Source organism: Thunnus thynnus, chromosome 4 (assembly GCF_963924715.1).
Source record: "Thunnus thynnus chromosome 4, fThuThy2.1, whole genome shotgun sequence".
Taxonomy (NCBI): domain Eukaryota; kingdom Metazoa; phylum Chordata; class Actinopteri; order Scombriformes; family Scombridae; genus Thunnus; species Thunnus thynnus.
The window spans coordinates 19,736,624-19,752,767 of NC_089520.1; the positions used below are offsets into that span (position 1 = coordinate 19,736,624).

At 41.5% G+C, this 16,144-nt stretch overlaps 1 protein-coding gene across 1 annotated transcript; it reads right to left on the minus strand.

The window, feature by feature from the left end:
- Positions 1–9,926: 9,926 nt before the first annotated feature.
- LOC137181516 (transmembrane protein 43) lies at positions 9,927–15,503 on the minus strand. The gene is made up of 12 exons (XM_067587280.1): positions 15,370–15,503; positions 14,252–14,398; positions 14,009–14,143; positions 13,190–13,284; positions 13,053–13,102; positions 12,896–12,965; positions 12,736–12,806; positions 12,504–12,631; positions 12,309–12,383; positions 11,250–11,351; positions 11,017–11,134; positions 9,927–10,936 (listed from the first exon to the last, which is right to left on the minus strand). Exons 1-12 carry the CDS (start codon positions 15,385–15,387, stop codon positions 10,734–10,736), a joined length of 1,212 nt encoding a protein of 403 aa, XP_067443381.1. The 5' UTR covers positions 15,388–15,503; the 3' UTR covers positions 9,927–10,733.
- Between the last annotated feature and the right edge of the window lie 641 nt (positions 15,504–16,144).

Sequence of the window (16,144 nt, forward strand, 5' to 3'; positions counted from 1 at the left end):
GCTGATTTATGCCATGCAATGGTTTTGGAGTAGTTTCAAAAATCTCTGCCAGGTAATGTTGCCACCTATATTAATGAGTGTAAAGTCAAAACTGCTGCTAAGGCTGCTGCTCTTGCAGACGAGTATGTCCTGGTGCATAAGCTTGATTTTGAGTCCCGTGCCCGTGATGCTGGGAACTGGCTTAAGCTGCGACCAAGGATGTGGTCCGAGGACAGGGCTGGTAGGTCAAAACAGGTTTCAGGAGGACAGTCTGATGCTGACATGTGTAATTATTGTACGGAAAGGGGACACTGGAATGTTCCGCCATAAGAGCTAAGAGTAAGTGTTGTGGTGATGTGCATGTTAAACCTGCCGCACTAGCAGCATCTATTCAATAAGATCAGAACAGCCTGAATGTTTGCAGCCGTATTCTGTGTTGTCCACAGCTCCTACCGGTATGCAGACCACAGGCAGAGTTGGTACAATACGAACACCTAAGTACAGTAAGCCTGGTGAGAAAAAGTACTGGTATGACCATAAGTCTGAGCATCACAGATTTGCTCCAGTCTAAAGAGCATACTACTGGTTAAGGTAAAGCCTTATGCATTTGAGGGTCACACGCCAAGTTGTGCACTGGTGCACCTAGAGAATTTCGTTTAGACTTAACTGTTCTGGTTTTTTGCATTTTCTTGTTTCCGACTCATTGGTCCCCACTTTCCTCTTCTGGCTTTCCCTGTAAACTCTTAAATTTGCTTCTCTAAGAGCTGGGGGTTGCTGAGTTAAGGGGCAGTATTATTGAATACCTGTGTGACTTCTCTTTTTTGCCACAGTTTAGAGCTGGGCTGTGACATCTGTGAAACCAGAGGATGGACGGTGTAGTTGTCGCATAAAAATGTGCTGATTTCCAGAGATTTGAACTCCCTTCTGAAGAAAGTGGCTTGTTTACTTTGTAATCACATTGTAAATAATTCTGCCATGCTTCAAAGACTTCATTACCATAGTCCACATGGAAGATCTGCCTGCATATCCCAACATTTGTCAGACATCTGAACCACAATCGCCTGATCCAGAGTGGAGGCAATTTGTTAAGCCTGTGGACATTGCAGTTTACAATAAGTCATAACACCTTTGGGACATACCAGGTCAGACTGTATCTTTTAAGTTTGAAAACATAGTCCCCCTTCTTAGTTAATATTTTTTGCAAATCAAAGTACTCAAAAAAAAAAAGACAAAAGAAAAGGGGGAAATCGAAAATTGCATTTTGTAAATGTTCCAAGTTGAATGGAAGTGTGTAGCTTGTTTGATAATTGATGTGTATTTTCCTGATGGTTTTGTAAGTTTGCCCTTCATTGTTTAATATTACAATCGTGCGGGTTTTGCAAGGAGTGTGCAAATGGAGCAGAGTAGTGAAATTGAAGAATCAGAAAGACAAAAAATTGAAGAACGAATCGCTGAAATTCATGCAGATTTTGAAATACACAGGATAGGGCTACCAGAGGCACCATCTCAAGTTGAACAAGAGGTGAGACGATCAGTGAGGGAGAAACCTTACAGAAAAAACGCTTGAGTTTAAAAGGAATGAGATGACAAAAGAGGAAAGAAAGTTTATGTTCACATATGTAAACTTCAAAGCAGAGGTTCAACTCACTAGATCTAAACTCAAAGAAGAATGCTCTAAAACTGAGTTAGGTGAAATGATCAAATCAGTGGAAAAATGTGTCAGAACTAAAACAGGAATATGAGAGCTTACGTGCACTGACCACACCATCTCAAGATATAAGGAGGAAAATGGATAGCTGCACCTCAGTTACTACTGAAAGAACTGTACTCCTGAAAAAGTGGTATATAGAAGTTGATACCAAGGAGTTTGATGCAGTGGCTTTGAAAGAATCACTCCTCCTGTTACTCCAGAGAAATGACGCTAGGTCAGTTTACGGCTCAACTGTGTCTAGAGCTGATCGGAGTAGTCAGCAAGAGAGTCATGTATCTGCAAAGAAGGCAGACGCAGCGGCACATTTCGCATCAAAACAGGCTGAAATAAACAGGAAAAAGGAAATTTTGATTTGATTGGACCAAAGGACTCACTTAAGTTAAGAGAGTTTAGTGATTTCCTCATCTCCTGTAAGAATGCGATGCCCCATGTTCAAGATCTAAGGGTTTTAGATTATTGTGAAGAAAATCAAAAATTATTACTGAAACATCCTGACTGGGCAACAACCCGCTGGAACCGGTATGTCACAAAAGAACTGAATGAAAGGAAGTCCTATCCAGGTTTCAAGGAATTTTCTGACTTCATGGCAGAAGAGGCATGCATAGTATGCAATCCAGTCTCCTCTCTCTATGCATCAAAGCACACAGATTAAAAACCTGTGAGGGAAGCGTCTCAAACAGAAGTGTCTCAAAGTCAGTGTCCTGGTGGCATCAACAAAAGGGTCTCAAAACCCAAAATCCATTTCAAAAGCCTTAAATGCATCAAAGGGCGTCAAAGGTACCCAAACCACCCGTTCTCCTACTCAAGATAAAAAGCAAATAGAATATATCTGCTAGTGTTGTTAACCATATGATACATAGTATTTGAACTCTTTTCTGTGATATGAGTATGTTAACTTTATGAAATACAGGATTTGAGTTTTCGTCTGAGATATGTAAATATTAACTTGTATTTCTCTCCACAGGCTATTTGGACTCTTAGGGAGAGATGAGCCACTAGGTCCCCTGGCACTCACCCTTCCCATTTAGTGATGTAGAGGGACAGCTGTAGGACCTGATTTTCAGAATATATCTGCTGTCAACAACATCACTTTATATATTAATGTGAAAATTTTGCAGCGATGCCTCTGGAGGAAAAGAAAAAATTTGTCATTTACAAAAAGATGTGCTTTGGTTGCCTCAGAGTTGGCCATGTCTTCAGAAACTGTAGACAGAGGGTCACATGCAATATTTGCAGGCATAGTCACCCATCTCCATTTCATGAAAGATGTCCACAAGGAGAAAGGCCTGAAACGCCACCACGGGAGGAAAGTGCTTCTACCATTGCATGCATTGTGAGAGTGGACAACAGTGATCGCACTTCAATGATTGTTCCAGTGTGGCTCTCTTGTGCAACAAAAAACAGCCCAGAAACCTTGGTGTATGCACTACTATACACACAGAGCAGTAATACATTTATTGACCAAGATGTTTGTGAAAAAATTCAAGCAGACACAGAACCTGTTAAATTGAAGTTGTCAACAATGACTGACAGGGGTTCAATAGTGCATTGCCAAAGACTGGATGCACTAAGAGTGAGAGAGTACCTTTCACAAGAGTACATTGAGCCGCCACCCACATACACTCAAGAATACATCCCACTGGAGCAGAATAGTATTCCCACTCACGAAACAGTGAAGGGTTGGACCAACATTCATAGCATAGCAGAAGAGATGCCAGATCTATTGAACTTTCCTGCGGGACTCCTGATTGGCTATGACTGCACAAGGGCCCTGAAACCAAAACAAGTGATATCAGGGAAAGAATACGATCCATATGCAGTCAAGACTGATTTAGTCTAGAGTATAGTGGGATCCATGAAAACTTGAATTAGTTCAATGGACGTGACAGGGGTCTGCCATCGCATCTCTGTAATCCGTCTATCACACCTGCCTCTGTGATCGAGGCACTGGAAACAGATTTTCGGGACACAAACCCTAAGGAAAGAAATATATCTCAAGAGGACATTCAATTTTTACAGCTCTCAAATGAGAAAATTCAGCATAATAAAGAAGGACATCTGGAAATGCCCTTACCCCTCAAAGAGCGTCCTCAGCTTCCAAACAATAAGCAGCTTGCTAAAGTCCGATTGAAGCATTTAAAAAGAAATTGGAAAAGAGTCCCAAGTACAAGCAGGATTATGTGAAATTCATGGACAGTGTCTTTAAGGATGGTGATGCAGAAAAAGCAGATGCTACACTGAAAGAGGGCAATACATGGTACATCCCACACCACGAGGTGTACCATCCTAGGAAGCCAGAAAAAATTAGAGTTGTCTTTGACTGCTCTGCCCAATTTGAAGGCATGTCTCTTAATGATCACCTACTCACAGGTCCTGATTTAACTAATGCTCTGACTGGGGTGCTGTGTAGGTTCCATGAGCATAAAATCGCAATTATTTGCGACATGGAGAAAATGTTCCACCACTTCCATGTCAGCGAAGAAGATCAGGATTTCCTGAGGTTCCTGTGGTGGGAAAATGGGAACGCAGAAAGGGAGCCCAAGGAATATCGAATGAGAGTGCATATTTTCAGAACAGCATCATCTCTGGGATGTGCTAATTATGGCATGAAACACCTTGCCAGTGAACATGATAGGGACTACCCATTGGCAGCAAGCTTCATTTGAAGAAATTTCTATGTGGATGATGGGATCATCAGCGTTGATTAAGTCGAAAAGGCCAAGCAGCTGATCAATGAAGCACAAAAAATCTGTGCTAAGGGAAACTATATCTACACAAATTTGTGTCCAACATCAGAGAAGTCTGGGATATGATTCCAGAGACTGAACATGCCAGTGTAAAGAAGGAGGTGGATCTGAACTACAATGAGGCTCCAATGCAGAGTGTATTGGGAGTAAAGTGGAATGTAGAGACTGGTGTGTTCTCATGCAATGTCATCCTCAAAGAAAAGGCAGCCACACAGCGAGGAATCCCATCAATAGTCGCAAGTGTGTGCGACCCGTTAGGATTTCTTTCTCCCTACATTTTGATTGGAAAAAGAGTTCTCCAAGAGATGTGTAAGCAAGGTGTTGGCTGGGATGAACCTCTCCCCCCCGAACTAAAGCCAAAGTGGGAAGCATAGCTCAAAGACTTGGAGAATCTTCAGAAAATTCAAATACTAAGATGCTTTGTACCTGAGAACATTGGCACAATCCAAAAAATTGAGCTACATCATTTTTCAGATGCCAGCAATGACGGTTATAGGCAATGTTCATATATCAGGATTGTTGCTGATGAACAAGTGCATTGTGCACTGGTCATGGGTAAAGCCAGAGTGGCACCCACTAACAAAGTCACCATACCGTGCCTTGAGGTAAGTAACCTCCTCAGAAAAGAGCTTGAACTGAATCAGTTGGACTTGATCAGGAGTCTTTCTGGACAGATTTGCAGGTGGTGCTTGAGTATATCAAGAACGAAGCCCGGCGCTCTCATGTTTTTGGCATTAATCGCATCCAGAGAATAAGAGACACTACAGATCTGGGACAATGGTTCTACATTGAAACAGGTCAAAATCCAGCAGACCATGCATCTAGGGGTCTCAAGGTGGCAGACCTGATTGATTCAAATTGGCTCACTGGACCTAAGTTTTTGTGGGAATGGGAGATTGTCACAAGTCAAGGATCCCCAGAGCTTTTTGTTGGTGACCCAGAAGTAAAGGTTCTCAAGACAAGTGCCTCTGAAAAGGACAATTTCCTTGAAAGGTTGTCAAGATTCTCTGACTGGAACACAGCCCTCAACATCATAGCTCAGATTCAAAGACTGGCAAGGGGAGACTGGTTAGGGTCCATTAGTGTGGAAGAGAGAAGAATGGCCATCCTTGCACTCATCAAGGCAGCACAAAAGGAAGCCTTTGAAGAAGAGCTGAAATGGTTCATTCAGAAATCTGCTAATCTACCAAAAAGTCACAAGATGTACCAACTTGATCCTTTCCTTGTTAATGGACTGCTCAGGGTTGGAGGGCGGTTGAGGAAGTCCTCTGCATCATTTGAGTTGAAACATCCAGTGATCCTTCCTAAGGAAGGCATGGTGATACAACTAATACTTGACCACTGTCACAAGAAAACTTAGCACCAAGGCCGAGGGCAAACGTTGAATGAACTCAGGGCCAGCAGATATTGGATAATAGGTGCCAGCAAGGTAGTGGCAAAGCATATCAGATGTGTTACTTGCAAAACAAGGTCGGAAAGAATTCAAGAGATACAGTCTGTTACTCACATGTTGAAGCTCCAGAGCCATCCACATTGAAATGTTGGAGGATCTCAATATTGATGCCTGTTATGACCGGCTCGCAGGCCACAAAAAAGGAGGGAGACGCACACCCAAACTCAGCAATAATAAAATGAAGTTTATTAAAGTAAATAACAATAATTGCAATGGGATATGGAAGTCTGTATCAGTGGTGTTCGAATGTGAGGGTGCGTGTTGTCAGTGCAAAACAAAACCAAAAAGGCAACGCAAAAAAACAACCACAGCGTGGTGAATGGAGAGGGGATCAGAGAGAGACTGGAATCAGGGCAGGCGGGTTTAAATGCTCTCTGGGGCACTGGCCAGGTGTTCCCAGTTAGTACTCGAATGACATCGGCTCCACCCATCCAAGGACCTGCAAAGGCAACAGAGGCAACAGGCTCTGGGGCCATCACAATGCCTTTTTAAATGCTTTGAGGTGCTTTATAGCGATTAGAGGAGCTAAGAGACAGATCCGGTCTGACCAAGGTACAAATTTTGTCAATGTGAAGAATGAGATGGAGAAAGGTCTAATGGAACTAGACAAAGAGAGGATTTCTGTCTGGTAAGAAACCAATGCGACTTTCTCATGAATGTTCTGGAAGCAAGCCATATGGGAGGCGTGTGGGAGCGCCAAATAGAAGCTGACACCTCACTGAGAACATTCTTCTATGAGGTCATGTCAATTGTGAACAATCATCCACTCGAGTGTAATTTGGTTTCCCTGGGGTAATGGCAACACCTACTGTTAAACCTGTGAATTACGTTGAATGGACAACATGCGGTGTTCACATGATCACTTAGTGGGAGAGAAAATGAATGTACTGCCAGATGCTACTATCAGAAGCTACACGGACTAAGGAGTTCGCCAATGAAGAGTATCAGTGCGACATTAAAAGTCATAACTCCTAAATTTCTGGTCAGAAGGTGCACACGGTATGTGTTTGTATATTTAATTTGTATTGATAATATCTTTGTGTTTTTAATACGTTGTAGGAGCCATGAATGGATCACTGTGGAACACTGTGAGCCACAGTGACTGACTCTATTTCCTGGAGCAGCACACTAAGGGTCATCCAAAAGAGCTTGTTAGAAGCTGCCAGCACATTGATCCAGAGAGGGGATATGTTAAGGCTAAGGCTGTATTACAGGAGCAGTTTGGAAATGAGCAGAAGGTTGCATCTGCATACATGGAAAGGGCTCTTTCATGGCCTCCGATCGAAACTGAAGATGTAAAAGCTCTTCAAGATTACAGCTTTTTCCTCAGAGGCTGCTGTAATGCCATGGAAGAGGTGCAATACTTGCATGAGCTAGACATGCCTGCCAATATGCTGGCCATTATAAGGTAATTGCCTTACAAATTTAGGGACAAGTGGAGAACTGTAGCCTGTGAACTGCAAGAAAGGCGCAGCCAGAGAGCTACATTCATTGACATCACTAATTTCATTGAGAGACAAGTGAGAATCTTAACTGACCCAGTGTTTGGAAACATACAGGATGCTCCTTTGCTGACAACAAACAAAGGTGTAAGCAAGCACAATCCACAATCTCGTTCTGGAATTAAAGGAACTTTTGCTATCACTGTAGCCAAAACAAAACTCAACCTGGAACCAAAGGGAAGGAACATGTTCAAACTGAAAGGAAGACATGTCTTTGCTATGGAGGAGGTCATGCATTGGATTTGTGTCCTCAGTTGGGGAAAAGAGCACATAAAGAGAAGATTGGCTTCTTGAAGCACAATGGTGTCTGTTTTGCTATGTGGAACATAGTGATGGCAAGGTCTGGTATATCCCGCACCATGGTGTCTACCATCCTACAAAAGGAAAGATCAGAGTTGTCTTTGACCGTGGAGCGAGTTTCCAGGGAACATCACTTAATGCTCAGCTCCTACAGGGACCAGATCTTACAAGTTCACTGACAGGAGTGGTGACCAGATTCAGGAAAGAACCGGTGGTGATCATGGCAGATGTTGAATCCATGTTTCACCAGGTAAGAGTGCCAGTGGAAGATGTTGATTTGCTGAGGTTCCTCTGGTGGCCTGACGGGGATTTAAATCAAGATCTCGTCGACTTCAGGATGATGGTGCTCTTTGGGGCAACGTCGTCTCCCAGCTGCGCCAATTTTGCCCTCAGAAAATGTGCAGAGGACAACAAAGAACAGTTCAGCCAGGAAGTGGTGGATAAGGTCCTACATTGCTTCTATGTTGATGACTGTCTTGTGTCAGTGGCTTCAGAGGAGGAAACAGTGTCACTTTATCATGACCTCGTCTCCATCTGTGCTAAAAGTGCATTCCAGCTCACAAAGTGGATAAGCAACAGGCGTGATGTTCTGTCTGTGATACCTGAGAGCCACAGAGCTAAGGATATGAAAAGGTTGGACATGGACCAGTATGTGCTACCAGTAGAGAGAGTACTTGGTGTGGAATGGTGTATCTAGTCTGATACTTTTAAGTTCAAGATTGTGATCAAGGACAGACCACTCACCAGGAGAGGCATTCTCTCAACAGTTAGCTCCATCTATGATCCTCTTGGTATCTTGAGTCCTGTCGTCCTGTCAGTGAAGAAGATCTTCACCTCATCCCTGGAGATATAGTGCTTATAGTGGATAACACAGCACCTTGTAACTCCTGGGTCATGGGAAGAGTCCTACAAACCTTTCCAGACAGGAGAGGTTTTGTGCGTCAGGTGCGCATCAAAACAAAGAGCAGCTGCCTGGACCGACCAATAACCAAAGTCTGTCTACTACAGGAGGCCAAAGCTGGATAAGGAGTGGCTGATGCACATTGTGACACTTTGACCTCCATTTTTGACTGACAGACATAGAGTGATGGTAATGATCACTCTGATAAGACTATGTGCTAGTAACCTCTAGTCTTACTGACTTATGACTCATGTACAGGATCGGGAGGAAGAAAGAAGATCGAAAATGTAAAGAAAATTTATGGACTTTGATTATTGAGCTTTTAATTGCTTCATGCCTCCTATTAACATCTGTAATGTGAATAATTATTATGTAATAACCTAATAATTAGGGGCCTGGCGTGTAGGAGTCATGAATGGATTAATTTTCAAGTTTGAATGAATTGCAAAGTAGTATTTTTTTGTTTTATATTTTGGGTTATTTTGGTTTATTTATTATTGCACGATCACGGTGATTGATAATCAGGTCACATGGATGTGGGTGGTGATATCCTATAGTTAATATAAGCACCTGTTCACCTGCATGCCAGCTGGTAAGAAAGAGATAGAGGGTGAGTGGGTCGCTGTATTTTTTGTTGACCGCTGTTTTACACCTGATCGCTGTGATTATTTTGAGTATATTTTGTGCACGTTATAATAAGTTGATCCTTTTCATTAATAAAAGTTATTAAACTTATTTTTTGATCTCAGCTAATCTTTTTGGTAGTGTGTCAGATAAACAGCAAACAAGGCCCAACCTCAGCCTCTCAGCGACTTTTACATTGTTGCCAGTAGTCGCTACATACGTATTTCATTTTAGTTTTTCAAGGTGTTTGATGGTTAAAAAGAATATGTTGCTAGTTAAAAGAACAAAATAAATACTGGTCAAACATCAGTCGGAGCATGGCTTATCTGTACCAGAGGAAAACTTTTGGGAGCAGTTATAGACGAGACATGGCTAACAAGATTGGTGCCTTTGGATACATGGAGTGCTCTGCAAAAACAAAGGATGGCGTGAGGGAAGTCTTCGAGATGGCCACCTGGGCTGCACTACATGCCCGGCAGGGATTGTGAAATCTCTATGGGAACTACAGTATATAGAGCATATATTTAATACTGACACTCTCTCACACTCAAAGTAAATGTAATGTGCTGTATAATTAATAGGGAATGACTTCAGACAGCCTGAGTCTCAGTCAGTTGGGGTCAGGGCTGACTGGGCACTGGTCAGCCTCTTTACTTCCAGACCATCTTGCACCCTTATTGGAAACACGAGGCAAAAAGTCTGATAGGTCTGAATTTGATAAAAACAAAAAGTGCTTTATTCAACATAAAATGCATGCAAACAAATGCAAACAAATACAAATTGCAGATACCCAGGTCTTTGGTCTTGGTCTTTAACAAAACAAAGACAGTCATTTATCACTTTTTCAAATGAGAACTGTGAATTAAACTCAAAGATGTTTAAACTCAAAGACATCACCTCAAGTCATTAATTTATTAATAAATACTTGATGAAATGGGCAACATGATGTTTTAAAAATAGATAAACAATGTTCCTTCATTGTTGCAGGAAATCCAGGATTTATGAACAAACAACCTACGTTTCACATAAGAACCATAAGTTTAGTGGCAGAAGCAACAAGACTTTGGCAAGTTTTATTTACAGCAAAAAATGACACCATAGTAATGTTGTGTTGCTCATTGTGAACAACAAAATATCAAGTGAGAACACAGGAGGTTTTGTGTGTGTGGATGAACTTTTGAAAGGTCGCAGCTGATAACATTTGGTTTAAGGCAACAACTGAGGACTTCCACCTGTGTCTAACAGTACATCAACTGAGCGGTTACGGTGTGATATCCTTTTATACACAAATTTATTTACAGGCTGATGCGTTCAAGTGCATTTAAACTTTGATGGATGTTGGATTAAACCTATTATTGTACCTAGTAGAGCAAAACACATTGCCAGGGAGAGTCACTTTAATCCTGTACAGTTTACAATCCACTGTAGAAAAAAAAGCTGCACAATAACTGTCTCTCTCCTCTGATGAGGGATACGACCAGACATCAGAAACTTGTGATGATCATCAGTTGACTAGTCACTCGTTCTTCTTGGCTGGAAGTCCTGAGCGGGCGAGAAACACTGGAAGCAGAGCAAGCGCTCCCAGAGCCGCTGCCACTAACGGTCGGTAAAAAAGCCAACCTACTCCAATGGTGAGAAGAGACAGAGAGCAGGAGACGCACAAGGCGAAGATCTTCAGCCCCACGGACACAAGCTCTCTGAGAATAGGAACCCAGTCCACTGCGGGCACAGAACAAAAGAATATGAAGGACAGATGCAGGGACAGAAATCTATACATTGTGGCTTTACTGTGTGTTTACCCAGTGTGTAGATGATGCGCATGGTCAGCTGAATACTAAGGAACATGAGCGCCCAGCCAGCAGCCCTGAGACCCCATGTCCTCATACTGTTGTGCTGGTGTTCCTTCTCAAAAATCTCCTATAGATAAAATAGATCCCATCAATTATTAGAACCGAAGACTACATGGAAAATACATGTTATCTAGACGCAGATGAGTTGGTTACTCAGCACATGAAATAAAATCAAGACTGACCTCTGCAGAGAGATCCTCTAGGTACAGGATCTCCAAAGTGTCACCTGACTTGGTCTTAAAGGGCACCAGCTGCTCGCCTCTCTGCATCGCCACAATACTGACCTGAAAAACAGTTCATCACATCGTCACTGTTGTTTCACCAGTGACTGAAGAGGAAGGCCACGATTTCAGATGAAGTTCAAATATTCACAAAAACTATTATCATTAAAGCTAGTGCAGCAAGTAATGATTCTCTTCATTGTCGATTAATCTACTGATTTATTTTTGACTATTCGATTATTTACTTAATAATTAGGTTTGTAAAAGGTCAGAAAATGACCATCACAAGTTCCCAGTTGTTTATCTGAGAAGTTGGAACCAGAAGATGTTTGGCATTTTTACTTAAGTCACAAAATTGTTGCCAATTAAAGGGGAACTTTAAAGACTTTACATACTCGGCGCATCGGTTTTCAGGTCATGGGAAGCACTACTGCGTATGTGAAAAAAGTTGTATAAAGCTTTTTGTGGCTCAAGAGCGAGCTGTGTGAAGTCTGATAGACTGCCTCAAGTGATGTGACTTGACTACAAATTTCTGGGTGTATCGAGTCAGAAAGAAGTGAGGTTACCGGACCTCTGCAGCCTGCTCCTCAGCTCTCCTTGAGCCTAACGTCCTGAGGTTATATTAGCCGCTACTAGCATGAGATACTCAAATGTCCAACTGAATTGTCAGCGGTCAAGCTGCATTGTGGGTAATGTCAGCGCCAGGTTTCGACAGAAGAAGACAGGAAGAAGAATGCATGGAACAGAGAAGACAACATCTCTGGTTCTGCTGCTTTGATTTTGATCCTGTGTTTAGAAACTGTCCATTGTGAGTTTGATAATGTTATGAGTGAAATCCTAAATTGATGAATAACTCTTAATTTTCTCATTTCAGCACTAAAATAATATTGCTCATTTATCACAGACAAATTCAAGCTTATTGAGGATCAAATATCTCTGTGTTATAAATACCAACATATAGGTATTTTATTGATAAAGGCACTGTGGAAATGCATGTATAATTGGAACAGCAGAACTCACAGTTTGGGCCGGGCCGAAGGGGGACGTCTCACCGCTTAGTCCAGCGAAGGAGAATCTCACACGAACATCCCCGACCTTACGAATGAAACCAAACAAATGATAAATGAGGTCAGAAAGTGCACCAGTGTTAATTACATAGCACCACAGAGGCCAATGCCACATGTATTTGGGAGAAGTTCCCATCATGATACTTACCTCTGGCCTGCGCGGGTACTGAGTGTGATAAAAATAATCATCGTCAATGGTGAGAAAAGGGTCCAAGTTAAAGCCAACGAGATTCCTCAAGCTCAGTGTCTGGAAATTGTTGATCTGCTCCACCAGGCCTGAGGACGAGCAATCAATCAACTGATGAATTATGAGTCAAATGTAAACAATGTGACAGACAGTACAGCAGCTGTATGACTTCTCAGTTTGTTTAGACAGATACCTTTAGACAGACTGAAAGGTCCAACTATGACTTCAGGAGACACGACTGTCACACTCTCAACCGCCATGGCACTGAGATGGAGAGATTCAATTATTCAACCACAAATAAGTTATTTCTAATACTACAGAATAACAGAGTAATCTTAAGAGTATTTGAGTACCTTGGGTTCTGGTGACCAATTTCCTTATCAAAATTGCGACTGTTGATCAACTCTGATTTCCACTCTGTGTCTAAAAGAAAAAGAGAGAATCACACATCCAACCAATTCAAACAACATCAAGCAGGTCATGTTGTTACTGAAGTTAAGCACCACTCACTGTAGGTGTACGTCGTTTCAGTTTTGGTTTCACCGTTCTCTTGGTAGTCCCTGAAATGACATTACAATAGGTATACCAGCCAACATTTTTAGACCTCACCCTGCCCCGAGTGTTGACATGCAAGACAAGAGACTCACTTGCTCTCCTGGTACTCCACCCACTGATACATCTCCACCTGCCTCTTCAGCTTCACTGCCTGCACCACCACTCTGTAGTTGGGGTCATGCAGGGGCTACACAGATACAGATGCAGGTGATTAATTAATTAAGAAAGTAAATACTTGTAGATTGCAATAAGAAATTACTGCCTGGGTTTAGCTGATTTTGGAGTTGTTGTGAGTTTTTTTCTAGTAGCAGCAACAGAATAAAAAACTTGTCACAAACGTGTCTGAAAAGGATACATCCTGTTTTACACTTCAACCTGTGCTAAGTTTCTAACAAAAAAAAAAACACAGCAACTGTGTCCCTGAAATTTGTATTTTAAAGAATTGTGCCCAAAACATTTTACAGTTGAAAAATAAACTTGTCAACTATGTAAATGTGACATTGTTCTAAATTACCTCAAATATGTCTTTAGCATTTCCTGTTACTCATAATCCAACATATATATTTGTCTTTAAACACATGAAGAATTTAAAAAAATCAATAGGACAGTAATGATATTGAATGAAATACTATTTTGTGTTCACTCTGAAATTTGATATACGTTAGTTTCCTTTTCCGTTCTCTCTTCCATTTTCTTTGTCTGTCTCGCATGATCTCCACAGTTTCCACAGAAAACTGGATCCATATCAAGATTCATTTAATCCACATACATGTATTTACTGTAGGTGGGGTTGTATATACTCGCTTGATCATTTATGATTAATGGTGAGGTCACTTTCAACATGTGATTAGAGAAAGTAGTTTGACACAACAAAATGTTGGAAGTGCAACCAATAACCGAGTACAATCTACCTGTGCGGTGCGCAGCTTTGCAGACAGGTGAACTAAACGGTTGTTGTTCTGCAGGTCGAGGCTGGAGGAAGGTCCCAGTGACACGACCTGAGAGAGACCTTCATTCAGGGAGGACGCTGTCTGCAGAGCCCGTCCCTGAAGAGATGAACAACGGTGTTAGTCTGCTGTTTCATGCAACATAACACAACTATTTCACTGTAGTGTATTGCTGCTTTGATGTGATGCTGTGTGAGGGTTTCTTACCTCATTGGTGAAGAGAATGTATATTGAGAGGAAAAACAGTCCAACTCCGAAGACTGTTCCTCCTGCAGTTTCACCTAATCTCTCCAGGAATCCAGGGTTTGACTTTGAAGACACGCGTTTGTGTTGGTTTGGGTCTTTACCTGAAAACTGAAACAAAAATGCAAAAACAGCACAACTTGAATGTCAACAATAACCACCAATCAACATCCAGAGGAAAGATGGATGAAATTCCTGACTTAGTGAACACCCAATGAATGGCACTTCCTTCATTATTGTTCATATCTGGTTATTCTGGATTGTGGGGCCATATTTGTCTCCACTAAAGAAACAGTTGTAGCAGGACAGTTGTAGCCCTGACAGCGACTTAAAGCAGCACCAATGTATGTCATGATAACAATATCTGAAAAGACAAATAATAATAATTTAAAAGAATCGCCTAGCAGTCACTCTGGTACAATTTATTAACTATCAAAGTACTGTGTATCTCACCTGAGACAATAACTCAGTCAGTGTGGATGATGGAGCAAAACTGGCTGCACCACATTCAAATTTAATGCTAATTTTTCCATTTTTCTTTGTGTATGAAGATTTAAAAGAAGGTAACTTTAACTTTTAAACTCTTGGAGCCGTAATTCCACATTTTGTATTAGTGTTGTTGAACATAAGACAGCAAATCTGCTGTGAACACTGTTAGGTCGACTTCTTTTTGTGCATTTGACACAGATATCAGATTCATTACAGCTAGTTAAGAAAGTGAAAGTACATCGGTAAGTGTTTCACAGAGTTAAACTAGACGTGAATACCTGACACACCTCTTTTGACCTGTGCTAATTTTACTTCCTAACTTCATTTTCATGATTCAGCTAATGAATTACCAAAGTTATCAGTAACGTGTGACATTTGTAACAAAAAGTCATTCACTAATCGTGGGTTACGTCACTGCGTCTAAATAAAATACAGCTTAGTGTAAATTAAACGCTAATGTTGTAGCTTTAATGAAGATTAGACTGAAGCTAAAGTTTAAGTGCTAACGTTACAGTAACCTTAACTGCACGCAGGAATCATGGTAAAGTCTCTACAAACACATAAAACCGTAGCCTTGTATCTAAACAACTTACTGTCGGTGCTGAAGACATTTCTCTATCAGGTTCAACTACACGGTCAAACAGGAAAGTTTATGTTAGCGAAGATGAGACTGGAAGCTGAATCACCAAAGGTTAGACTATTTTGTTTTCCTAGGACGGCGATGTCATGACCCGCCCTACTCTGCCTCTGATTGGCTACTTACACGTTACTTTCGTTGGTTGGGTTGGTTAGGTTTAGATATGAGGAGTGAGATTGGTTAGGATTAGAGTAAGAATATCAGGGTAAGCCAATCAGAGGCAGAGCAGTGCGGGTCATGACTTCGCCATCCTAGGAAAAAAATATATCGCAAGAATTTTTTTTCCCCCACCCGCTTTTTGTGAAGACCCGCCTCTACCCTGCCTCTGATTGGATTACCTTGATATTCTTACCCTACCGCTAACCAATCTCACTCCTCATATCTAAACCTAACCAACGAAGGCAACGAGTACTAGCCAATCAGAGGCAGAGTACGTTTCGATGCCTCGCTTCACCACATCAATAATCACGTGACCACCCCGATGCTGGAATTGGAGCCGACGTTATTCGTCAACTGAATAAATATTTAAAGTCACATTTGTACTAATAAACTTGTCAAAATGATTTCTACAGCAAAAGCAACATTACTCCACATAGGAAATTTATGAGGATTTGTTATTTCATATCGCCAACAAAGAAAGAAGTGCATTACAAAGTTGTGCATAATATATATTCCACCAACAAATTCATCTCAAGATTTGTGGATAGCGATAACAAATATGAATTTTGTTA

Coding starts and splice junctions, on each gene's coding strand:
- LOC137181516 (XM_067587280.1), bottom strand. Junction 11,135..11,249: donor TAGAGGATCTCTCTGCAGAG/GTCAGTCTTGAT, acceptor TTTTATCTATAG/GAGATTTTTGAGAAGGAACA. Junction 10,937..11,016: donor GCGCATCATCTACACACTGG/GTAAACACACAG, acceptor CTGTGCCCGCAG/TGGACTGGGTTCCTATTCTC.